This window comes from Sphaerodactylus townsendi, linkage group LG11 (genome assembly GCF_021028975.2).
Source record: "Sphaerodactylus townsendi isolate TG3544 linkage group LG11, MPM_Stown_v2.3, whole genome shotgun sequence".
In the NCBI taxonomy this organism is placed as follows: domain Eukaryota; kingdom Metazoa; phylum Chordata; class Lepidosauria; order Squamata; family Sphaerodactylidae; genus Sphaerodactylus; species Sphaerodactylus townsendi.
This window is the reverse complement of record NC_059435.1, coordinates 29439416-29451997: the sequence shown is the minus strand read 5'-3', so window position 1 is coordinate 29451997 and position 12582 is coordinate 29439416. Positions and strand designations below refer to the sequence as shown.

Below are 12582 nucleotides of genomic sequence, written 5' to 3'. Positions count from 1 at the left end.
CTTTTTTAAAAATTCAGAAAGAAAGGTCATGCTGAAGTGATTGATTGAGCACCGCATGATCTTCAAGACTATCTGAAGCCCAGCCAGCAAAGCAAAATTCTTCATGTCTGTAGTGCCCTGGAACAGAGTGCATTTGAAAGTTCTAATTAATGGTTGGACTTTCTAAACAATTCCACTGTGGCTGATTTTGGTGGTCTTGAACTTGAGGGTTTAGGACAAGTTTCCATGGGAATGTTTTAGACCAATTCTTGTTCATGAAATATTGCCAGCAATCAGGCGGCTTTGCAGGAAAGTGTGGACAGCCACCTTTTAATGCCATTTTTTTGTAGCGAACCTTTGAAAAAGCCTGAATTATAACTGCAGTGTACTTACTTGAAACTGCCTATCGAATCAGACCCAGAGTTTCAGTTAGCTCGATATTGGCTACTCTGGCTGGCCGTGGCTCTTCAGGATCTCAAGCGACGCCTGTTACTGGAGATCCATTCAGTGGAGATTGTAGGGAGTAGGCATGACCTTAAAAAAATCACTGCTCCAAAGTCTGCAGCACTTGATTTAGATCAGAGCTGTGACAGCTGGGAGGAGGGGGGCTCTGCATGTACAACCACACTAATGTGAGGCACAGCAGTTCAGGCAAAGAAACTAGGGCCCCTTCCACACACGCAAAATAATGTGTTTTCAAACCACTTTCACAACTGTTTGCAAGTGGATTTTGCCATTCCGCACAGCTTCAAAGAGCAGTGAGTTTGAAAGTGCATTATTCTGCATGTGTGGAATGAGCCTAGTATTCCCAAGGCTCCCAGAGGACCACTTGCCAAGCCATGAATTCCAGAATAGAAGATTCTCCATGTAATTCATAACCATGAATTTCTTTGGTAGATTTTCCATTACGTTCAGTCCTATAAAGCCTCAGTATGTGAAACTTATTGCTTTGGGTACATACTGTATTGTTCTAATCTTGGAATGCACATAGTTCTTAAAGCCACAGCATTCAGTGAAAGCTTTAACATTAAGGTAGAACCATTACAGTCTTGTCTGTATTAATTGGCCCCTTTTAATACAGTTTTGTGAGTTGCCAATTTTAACAACTGTTTCCTGTAAGCTATAATCTGCTATGACTGGTGAGTTAAGCCAGATGTTATATATCTTTTTTTGTATTCAGCAGCACTTAAGTATCACCTTCTATTTTCTCACCTCAGCATTTAGTATTGTAATATTCTATTTTGTTAACTTTACAATCATGCATCATTATTTTTTGTCTGCAAATTTTTCCCCTCCCACTTTACTATGCAATATTGAATGTATCAGTTCTATAATTAATGATAAGGTCATAGCCATTGATGGCAGAAGTGCTGGTTTCCTTTTGGCCATGGTTTATTTGCCTGGGAGTTGCCCAGTGCCAGCACAATTACTTGTGGACCTGTGTAACAAGAAGGTAGCTATAGATATACATCTAATAAGAGTAGCATCCCCTAAAGAACTGCTCTAAATCAATAGAGAGAGAGAAAGAAAATATTGAGTCTCTCTGAGGCTGAGATGAAAAAACACAAAGAATCCAAAGGGTATAAATCAGTGGTGGCGAACCTTTGTCACTCCAGATATTACGGACTACAATTCACATCAGCCCCTGCCAGCGTGGCCAATTGGCCATGCTGGCAGGGGCTGATAGAAATTGTAGTCCATAACATCTGGAGTGACAAAGGTTCGCCACCACGGGTCTAAATCATTGCTCTTACGACCTTTCATTTTATTAGGATAGTATGTAACTGGGAGGGAAAACAACATGGTACAGGAAGTCTCATAATGGTAAACCACCTGTGTACATTAGAAATTTCACTAATCTTTGGAGGAGATCCAAAGATCTTGGAACTCTCTGCTCCAGGGTATGGATGATGGAAGGCTTTAAGAGGGGAGTGGGCATAGAATCATAAAGTTGGAAGAGATCCCAAGGGTCATCAAATTCAACCTCCTGCAATGCAGGAAAACACAATCAAAGCACTTCTGACATGTTCATGGAGGATAAGACAATCCATAGCTGTTAGTCAAAATGGATACTAATCATGATCCGTACCAATGCTCTACAGTATCAGAGGACCATGCCTATTAGGTGCTGTGGAACACAGGCAGGTGAATTCTGCTGCAGTCTTCTTGTTTGTGGGTTTTCTAGAATCTCCTAGTTGACTACTGTGTGAACAGACTGCTAACCTGATGGGCCTTAGTCTGATTCAGCATGGTTTTTCAAATGTTCTTCCATACAGGACTCAGCAATTAACAAATCTATTCTACAGATTAAGGTAATAGATTGAGGAAGACACCTCTTCAGCATAGATTTCCAGAGCAGCAAAAAGGCTTTGAGTAAGGGAATACTTTCCTGATCCTTGGTGCCATCAATAAATCCTATAGGCAAGGCAACATTTATCAAGGCAATGCAACATTTATCATATAATTAGTCTTAGAATGAAGGATGGGTTAGTAGCCTGCCTCCTGGAACAGTGAGGACATGGAAGAGGTGGATAGGAGAAGGTCAGAAGTTGCCCACTCCTCCACAATCAATTGTCTATTGATTACTGTATTAATGTGATCTGCCTTATTTTAATGAACTACTTTTCATATTAATGTAGAGGAGGGGGCAAGGATCAGAGGTAGAACATCTGCTTTACATGCAGAATGTCCCGTATTTAATTCCCAACATGTCCTCTTGAAAGGACCAGGTAATGTCAAAGACCTCAGCCTGAGACCCTGGACAGTAACTTCCAATCTGAATACATAGTACTAACCCTGATGAGCCAATGGTCTGATTCAGTATAAGGTACCTTCATGTGTATCTACCACAGGCACATGGAATGAAATAAGTCTCCTTTTCATCTTTGTTTTTTAATCATTTCTCAGTCATCCATAGAAACTGATGGCTGGTAACAATAATATTATCAATGTTGATTGTCTCATAGTCCTATCGATAAGCCTGGTGCAATTGAAATTCAAAATTGACTAAATGGGAAGAAGCAGGAAGTGAGAAATGGCTGCAGTCACAAGTCTCATGTGGAACTAATTTCAGTTCAATATACATTCCTTGTAACAAGCAAATTGTGAAACCTCTCAAGTTAAATTACAGTCTTCGTAATAATGCTATTGGAAATATGCCTTTGGAAATATGGCAAAACTGATGGTCTTTTACTCCTTTTATGAAAAATCAGGCCTTATATTGCTCGATTAATGCCAGTGTTCTATATATTCACCAGAACTGCCCTCTTTTAGCAGACTATGTGCCGTGTTCCACACAGAGTAGAAGAATCAACACACAGGGGCTCACGTTCGCAGGAATTTTTTATATCCTGGTGGTCCTTATTTGAGAAAGCTACTTTTAGCTGTTTTAGCTGATGTGTCCTGAATTAAAATTATGGTCCAATCCAGGGGAAAAGCTGAAGGAAGTTGTGGAGGCAGCAGGGCAGATTTTCCCTCCCAATGGAACTAACCCCGGTGGAGGGGCACATTCACCACCAGACAGCCACTGTGGCCCTCCATGGCCATCAGATGTGGTGCAGAGGGCTGTGTCAGTGTTCTTGTGCCCTTGCAGCTTTAGTGGGGCCATTCCGGAGGCATGGCTGGGGACAGAACAGATTTTAGTCAGCTTCCCCCCCCTGGCTTCTTCCCCCTGGCTTTCCCTCCCAGAATGTCGGCGCCTGGGGCATGGACTTTCGCCACCCTTTTAGATGGTGTAAGCTCATTGATCCCAATAGAGGGGTTTTTGGTGGTGGGAAGAATTTTTATGCATTTTGTCTCCTTGTATCACCGAAAAGCCCCTTGGAGGCAACGGGGCAGTGCTGCAGCAACACTGTCCCTAGCTGCTCCAGGTATCTGGATTGTTTTTTAAATCCAGAAGGAGACCCATAACTAGGGTTGCTGTCAGCAGTAAGGTAAGGACTGTACCAGCTGCTGTTATATGTCCTACTAGAAACCAAAGCTGATCAGGGTCACATGTCCCCGGGCACATGCCATCTTGTCACATGGGGGCACAAAATTGCCCCCCACACCCCTAATCCCCCGTGCCTACTCGACTCATCCCAGTCGGTGTGGGGGAGGAGGGGATGGTACCCGTGGGGGTGCAAAATTGCCCCCACACCTCTCCTCCTTCCTCCCAGGGCCAGCCCCAGCCCCACCAGGCTGCCCAGGTCTGCAGCCAGCTCAGGTAAGTGGGGCACAGGGGGAGAGGCATAACCATTGGGTGCAGGAGGGCACCATTTTGCCCCGGGTGCCATTTCCCCCCACTATGCCTCTGCAGCTGATGCTAAGTACACCTTTAAAATAAGGTGTCAATCAATGGTGCATCAGAGGAATCCGCATCTGGCTAAACCACATTTTATATTTAGTGCAGTATTCCTAAAGTAGCATATTGTTTCATCTCTGTGAAATATGTCTAGCCGTGAGAGACAGGATGGCAGAGACATGGGAGGGCTGTGTCTCAGCAATGCTGTGATATCACTTCTGAGGCAAGATAAATTTTGCTATGATGTTTTGGGTCTTATTATTTTTGGATCTTATTATTTTTACTGCTGTTTTTAAAGGTTTAAGTAATTATATTTATACCTGTTTCGGGATTTTATGTTGTACACCGCCCGGAGCCCCTCGAGGATGGGGCGGTATAAAAGTCTGAATAATAAATAAATAAATAAAAATCCTAGAGCATTGGACCAATGTGTTAATGTCCTTTCTGGGTTTGTCTGTGTGGTGACAGCATGGAAGAGAGCTGCTGGAGCTAGCAGTCTCCTACTGTACCAGGAGATAGAGCAGCCCTTAAAATTGGGAGGTGTGGGTGTAAAGAGACTGGCCATGTTATCTAAATATGGAAAAGCCCTGTTTGCAATATGTTTTAAAAAGAGTAAGCATTGCAGTAGTGACTTTGCATTGCCAACAAGATTTTTTTTAAAGTTACTTATTCCAGGCAGTACAGTAAGAGACAGGTTGCTATTCAAACATTTTCCAAGCTAGTGCTGTTGCGCTCAGCTGCTTAGTAGAAGATGGCACACAGCTAAGATGTCCAGATGGTGCATGATAAATGGATAACAACCCAGCATTTGTTGTATGAAACACTGAATAGGGGGAAAAGGCGATTGTGGGACTCTGTGGTGTTTTCTGACATCACATGTATGTAAAAACAAATGGATTGATTATATTTCTGTTTCTCCAAAGGTTGTGTCCAATGCTTTGTTTAGACTCGTGTACAGAGGTAGTATTGTTGCAGTTGTAAGTAATCCACATCTTGTTTCAGCGTGCTGGTTAATGGTCTCTCTGGAGGCATCAAAGAAAGGAGATTGTTTCTGCCTATCAAATGCACCAGCATACTTTCATCCTTGTGCTGTTATTGTTACTCCACTGTGGTGCAGCATTGACACAGAGAATCTATTTATCCTTGCTAGGGAATTAAAAATACTTTCAAAAGGATAATTTTCAGAACAGGTTGTGGTAGGAGGAGAGCTCATACTTCAAGTCAAAAAAACCCACAGAGGCTTGAAATAGTTAAGCGTGTCTGCTGACGAGGGGTTTCCTCCTTAAATTCTCCATCTATTTTTCTTTTAAAGGGTTTTGAAAGCACTCAAGCAGCGGAGCAGAAAAGTGCTTCTCCTGGAAAGTGTTTTTAAAAATTAAAAGCAAATAACTTGTGCTGACTGTGACCTAGTAGCACTCATATTTCAGGACCTTGGAGAGTGGGTGGACGTATAAACTCTCTCAAGACTATCTGTAGGACTATTTCCCAGGCTGCCCATCAACAAGGTAGAGTGGAATGAGTAGGCTTGGGGCAGGAGGAATGGGAGGCTTGAGGCAGGGGGGGGATTGAATGGGAAGGCTTGGGCCAGGCTGGGAGAGGGTGGGTGAAGGAGTGGGAAAGGTTGGGCTGAGCCATTGAGACAGAGCACGTCAAGATGGTGATGCCCCACTGGCCCAGGTGACTGTTGGGCCTACGAGAAGACAGGTGAGGGAGTGAGGAGGGCTGGGCTGGGCTGGGCCAGTGAGGCAGTGCATGGCAAGCCAGGGCTGCCCTGCTAGCCTGAGTGGCTGTTGGGGGCTTGGGAGAGGGTGAGCAAGAGAGTAGGGTGGGTTGGGCTAGCCAGCAAGGTAGTGCACAACAACCCGGCACTGCCCCACTGGCACAGGTAGCTGTTGGGGGGCTGGGAGAGGGCAGGCGTGAGCGTTGGGAGGGTTGAGCTGAACCAGCAAGGCAGCCCACAGCAACCTGGTGCTGCCCTGCCAGTTTGCTTGTGGGTTGGAGGAAGGTGGATGAGGGAGTGGGTGAAATGTTGGGAGGATGACCTTTCCACCAATGGGTGTGCAGGAGTGAGCCCTGTGTGCTAATTGGTGGGCAATTTGTCCTTGCGACATTCCACCCCTTAGCAAATTATGTATAGGGATAGAATTCTAGTTCAACTAGGAAGCCAAGCTGAAGATTATTGTCTCAAGTCAGGAAAGGTGCGTGTTTACATCTCCCCTCACTGGACAGCCATGAGCAAACCACAGTTCTCACAGTCTGAACCCTCCCTGTACAAGAAGGGAATAACAACATGTTATAGTGCTCTTGTAAGCCTCGCTGAAATATTGTATGTTTGAGTTGTTGAGCGACAATGTGAACTGCTGCACTGGAGAGGAGGGGGCTGTGTAGATTTAGTACTTGGTAGATTTGGTACTTCAAAAGTTCTTGGAGTTATTAATCTCACTGGGTGGCCTTGGACCAGTCACTAGAATGAAAGGGGAGAAAACCGAGCCAGCCTTCCTGAGCTTCTGACAGAAATAATGGAATAAACGTGGATAATCAGAAGCATTCTGAATATTTGGAATTTCCTGTAAAAATGCTAACTATTGTTTTCTGAGCATTGCCCTTTTAACGTATCTGTTTGTCAGGTGCACATAGAACTGTGTGACTTGTGATCATACTTACCTGTTTCTCAGCTCAAACCTTTTTAGCAAACCAACATTCAGAGACAACAAAATGTATTTTTCATTAACGAAGCAAGCTTGCATTTGATTTTAAAAGACTGAAAGGTCTGTTATTGGAAGACAAATGCCTTTTCTCTTATTCTGCTGTGAACTACAATTTTCTCATTTGATAAACATTCAAAAGCTGATTTATGACTACCCTTTTGCACACTTCAGGGAAATTCTGTAATGTATTTTTGATAAAACAGAGTTGGTAAATATGCATGCCTAAGATCAGGTTGTGATAAAGTATCATACTGAATTAGCTGTTAGGTCTCCATATATTTTTGTGTGCGTCTCATGATACGTTATTATTCCTGTAATATTAAAGAGGACCATTTTATTTAACTGCTATAGCGTGTTGCCAGATATCTGTCCAATTATAACAAATGAAGGACTCTCATAAATTATTTATAATCCAGCCAGCTTGTGTGCATCTCTCTCCTGTTGGCAGGTCAGCCATTCAGAAACTGGGACCAGAAATCTTCGAAAAAGTGTATAAGTTTCTCAAAGAAGCTAAGCAGGAGAATGCAAGCGAGGATGAAATCAAAGACTACCTGGAAAGAGTGGTGTGTAAGGCAAGTGACTGTTTTGAAGTGGACCAGCTCCTCTATTTTGAAGACCAGCTGTGCCCTCAAAGAGACTCTGTGCCGCAAAACAGACCTCAGAATGGCCCCACTGGGATTCAGAGCGAACAGTCTGAAGATGGACCCGCTTATTATAAGAGGGATGAGCAGCAGGGAGATACTGATGGGAAGGAGAGCTGCCATTTTGTTCTCTGATTATGGGAAATAAGGAACCTGTTTTCATCTCCAAATGAAGCCTTTTCTAATGAAGAGCTTATCTGTTGATTGCTGCAAAAGCAGTATTAACGCTTGGACCCCAATCATGATTTCCTTGAAAACGGTGGGATTGTGCTTGTACATTGCAATATATTTGCATGCTTGATTATCCATCTGGAGAAGCTATGATATTAAATACCTTTTGTTTCATCATGCTTCAAGCAGAGTGTAAAGACAACCATGATACACTGGGAGGCAGGAAAGAAGTTAAGGAGAAAAGTGGGGGGGAGGCCTGCATCGGAAGTGGTGCAAGGGAGTGTTTCCCCTGCCCCTCCCCCTACTGTATAAGGAGTAGCCCTGCTGGCTCAGGGAGCAAATGTGTCATTGGCCGGCCATCCTTGAGCTCTGTGCTTGCAGACCCGGAAGTCCAGGCCACCATGGAGCTGTGCTGACATCTGGAATAGACACCATTGTGCGGGAGGGCAGGTCAGGGCATTCCTGGGTGCAGAGCCAGCCTTAGTCAGCTTTCATCCTGGTTTTGTGGCCTGTTGCAATGTGGCCATGGCCCTGGACTTGCACCACCCTTTGGATTGGCATAAGTCCATTGGGCTCCATGGACAGCTTTCTGGGGGCGGGAAGGGTTTTAGCTGTTTTTCCCTTTCACACTCCTCTGGAAATCCATTGGAGGTGGTGCAGCACCACCTTCGCTGCATTGTCACTGTCTGCCATGCCAATCTGGATTGTTCTGTAAGTGTCCTTTGATTTACTCCCGATATACAAAGATGGAGTAGGGGTATTCCGTTGCTTAAGTTGTTTTATATTGTTTTTAGTAAGCACTAGGGCTGAGCCAATCATTCTTCAGGAAACATTTTCAGGATGAAAACTGTTCGTTGGCTCTTGAAAGATCTTTTGAAGCAAGTTTTTTGCGCCAATCTCTCCAACTTATAGCCCTAATTAGCTGCTGCTGTGGCATTATTTTTTCTTTAAAAATAGTCTTTGGTCAATTACAGCATAGGCATTTCCTTCCCTCTGATGCTGTTACACTTGGTCCAAGTAATATCATCATCACATAACCAAATTTGATTGGCTTCATGAAAGCCTAACTTACTGAGCTGTTTTTCAGACCAAAACTTGTGCTAATGCTGTAACCTGCTGGGACTGTAAAGAGATTCCCATTGGTGCCATTGCCTGGGTGCTACACAGAGGGAGGGGAGAGGATGTAGCACAAGTCAGGGGAGGCAGGAAAGCTTCTCCTTGCAAGATTTCCAAAAGGGGGAACTTTTTGAAGGAATAGACATTTTAAAAATGCACCTCAGTTTTCAGCTCATCCCTAATAAGTATAGTTACCTTGCAAATGTTTAGCATATAAATATCATGTATATTTCTGTTTATATCAGAGATACATAACATTGTCCATCCTGGAACTCTTTGCATCTTATTTCCTCCACCACCACCCCCCCCCCCCCTGCATTGTAAACATTGCCCCCTTTCATCAGTACTTATTAAATTAAAATTACAGAATGAATTGTCCCAGTGTCCCTTTACTGCAACTTTAGCTACTTTTATTTTAGTTTTACAGTCAGCATGCATTCCCATAGGGTTACCTGCTCTTGGGGATCAAAAAATACATCCACATCCGCTGAATTAGTTACTAGGTTCTAAGATTCCCTTATATGATTTTAATATATTCTTCAGTATCACAGAGTCACACCAACCCTTTGGGCTTTGCCAATATGACACTAAAGGAATAACTTCTCAAAAATTCAGGATTTAACCTTTGCAGTCTGAAAATCATGTTCTGGGTGCATTATTTGACTTCAAGGAACCCTCTCAGGAATGCAACATCTATGTTGTTGTTGTTTTTTAAGTGATCCAGGTAATTTTAAAAAGGCCTGCCAACTTTTCTTTTTGTTTCTTGAAACTTGTAGTACCGGATTATCCACAAACTGCTGCTCTGATTTAGAGTCTCATACTCATGTAGTGTACAGAGAAAGAGACTTCATTCTCTTCCACATGTATACTTCTTTGTTCTTAAAAGCTGCCCTTACCTGAAAGGGAAATCCCAACAAATGAGGCAGCTACGTATGTGTTCATGACCATTTACATGAGTTCACTGCTTTAGGGGGAAAAGGTTTGGTACGCATCATGATCAATTCAACTTTTGAAAGGAAATTTGACTGGCGGATCATTTATAAATCAGATGCTCACAATATTTTAAATTTAGCCCAGATGATGGGAGTGATAGAATAAAATGGTAAATGAGTAAGTTTCTGAGTTATTTCTAAAATGGCAGGAATTCAAAGAAAGAAAGAAGGTCTTTTATTTATTATTATATTCATGTTTTAATTATACAATCAACAAAAGTTTTGTAAAATTGTGTACAGAGACAGCTGTTATAAGACTGATAATGAATACTGGGAAAGGAAGCATAGCAAATGCCTAAGGCATTTGTAGAGATTTCTGTACTAGTCAGGTAGTTCTTGTTTACAGATATTTTTTGAAAGGCAATTGAGATTCTGGAGTAAAAATGTTCACGGCTGGGGAGATCTCAGTGACAGCACACCTGCTCATTAAGAGCACAAAATAGATTTGAGTGAACGTGTAGATAGTTTGAGGGAAATATTTTAACCAACTTGTCAGTTTGCTTATTGAGTGTTTAGAACAGTGCTCTCCAACATGGTGGCTATGGCGACTCAGGTGCTCGCCCATGTGTTTCCTAGCTTGCCCTTCATTCTTTGCCCTAATGGAAAGAGTCAGTCCTGGCTCTCTTCCACCTCATTAGAATAAGAGGCATTTCAGATTACTCCAAGATGCATCACTTTTGAGTCTGGAGGGAATGTCCATTTGGAAATAGCTGCCCCATCCTAGAAAGATGCTTGGCTTGAAATTTTCAAACATTTTGTAATTGCCCCATGGCAACCACTTGGATAATTGGTCCTGCCTCCCATGGTAGTCATTTTGTGAATTTTCTTACATTCCAAAAGTGTCCACGGAGTCAACAAGATGGCACACCTCTGTCTAGAATACACCTTTTTAACTGACTCTATGCCTTTAACGACCACCTAACATACAAAAGTAGCTAGTGAAGTTTTTTTTAACACAAAGGTAACCTGGGATAGCAATGTCAAACTACCCCACAAAAATGGCTTGCCTATGAAATCACTGCTTGCAGTGGTACCCAGGGTCGGACATGACTGAAGGGGAAACTTTATCTTAAAAAACTGCAAAACCCGTACATGCTGAATGTCTGTGTTAGGCTGCTGAGTTTTTTTTAAAAAGCATAGGAAAGGGCCTATTAAAAATGCCCTAGACAACAGTGAGACCAAATATGATATCAAGGCTGAGTATCTTGACAAAGGGATTTTCCACTGGAGTTCAATTACTTCAGTTCTGTGGGGATTTAATTTCAACCGAAAGCCCCAGGCTCCCTTTGCTTGGCTCTCCTGGTATTTATTGCTTCAGTTTCTTCCTCTGAAGATGAGCTTTCAAAGTGGATCATCACGAGGACTACAGTGTGAGTTGTCATCATAAGTCCCAGTCAGCAAGAACCTAAATTAGCCTTTGTTCTCTCTGGATAAAGGCACTTCTGAAAGAGAAAGTGAGGGACAATCAAAGTGCTTGCTCCTTTAAGGTTATTGGTTATTTTCCTCATATGCCTAGGTGCAGTCTTTATTTACTGAGGGATATTGTCTTTCCCATCCTGCACAGGAACTTGGGTGCTGATTTTTACTTCTTCTTTTTTTACAATTGAGAACTTTATTTATGAACTTACGGTATACTGTAAGATTAATTGCCTGCATGTTTCTACTGTAACAATCTGGTGAATATTTGATCCTGTATTGGTTCTCTCCTCTCTGGTAATTAAGCCCCCTCTCAGGAATTACATGCCACTAATCTAGTTTACCCAGAATGGCCAACGTTATCAGAAATCAACAGGAGAAATGAGTTTATAATTCACAAGGAATGGGGGCAGAGGTAACTTCTTAAGTTTGAACGTGTAAGAGTTTTCCTCCCTTCTGGTCTCTTTCCCATCCACAATTACCCTGGTTGCCCCACTAGTAACTCTCTGTTTTTAAAGTGCTTCTCCTAAATTTCAAATCAGTGAATAGAGATGCACCTGCCATCTAATACCTGGCATGTATCACTGACCTCTGGAGTGGACATAAGAGGTGAGCTGAATTTATTCTAGTTGAATCCATCAGGTTTCTCTATTCAGGAGTAGGCTGGAAGTGGTGGGCGCTGAAAAGGGGCTCTAGCCAGTGGTGGGATTCAGCAGGTTCGCACCACTTCGGCAGAACCGGTTCTTAAAACTGTGCTTGTATACAACCAGTTGTTAAATCCTTTGAATCCCACCACTGGCTCCAGCTAATCAGGAAATGATGGTTTGAACCAGGTATCCCATACAACAACTCTTTAACTTGATGTGCCTGTCTCTGGTACACAGGTCTTTCAAGACAAGCTGTCTGTCTGTCTCTGGTACACAGCCCTTTAAAGACATACAGCAACAACAACAACAGTAGTCAAACATAGTGCCTTTGAACAATGTGAAATTAAAATCCATCGAAGATAGGAGGAAACAGTTTCACTCATATGCTTCTATGGATAGATGGGGTGGCCATGGGAAGCCTCCTTAATGTCAGAACTTTCTTAGACCAGTCAATTGAAACATTTGTTGTGAACAAAAGATTTCTTTATTGCAGGCAACGATAAGTTCCGAACAGCTTCTAGGAGCTTCTGGAGTCCCACCAGAGGCTCTTACAATTAAAAGCAACCCTTCACCTTCCCATCATACAATCCCACAGCTGTGCCAGACTAAAATATGTGACCTTTACTAGCT

General features: G+C 42.8%; 1 protein-coding gene across 1 annotated transcript in view; it reads left to right on the top strand.

The window, feature by feature from the left end:
- Nucleotides 1-9296, top strand: part of LOC125441134 (serine/threonine-protein kinase Nek11-like) — a 56454-nt gene extending 47158 nt beyond the window's left edge. The window contains exon 6 of the mRNA XM_048511484.1: nt 7418-9296. Coding sequence (XP_048367441.1) covers nt 7418-7745 — 328 coding nt within the window. The 3' untranslated portion in view covers nt 7746-9296. The remainder of the gene's footprint in view (nt 1-7417) is intronic.
- The last annotated feature ends 3286 nt before the right edge of the window (nt 9297-12582 follow it).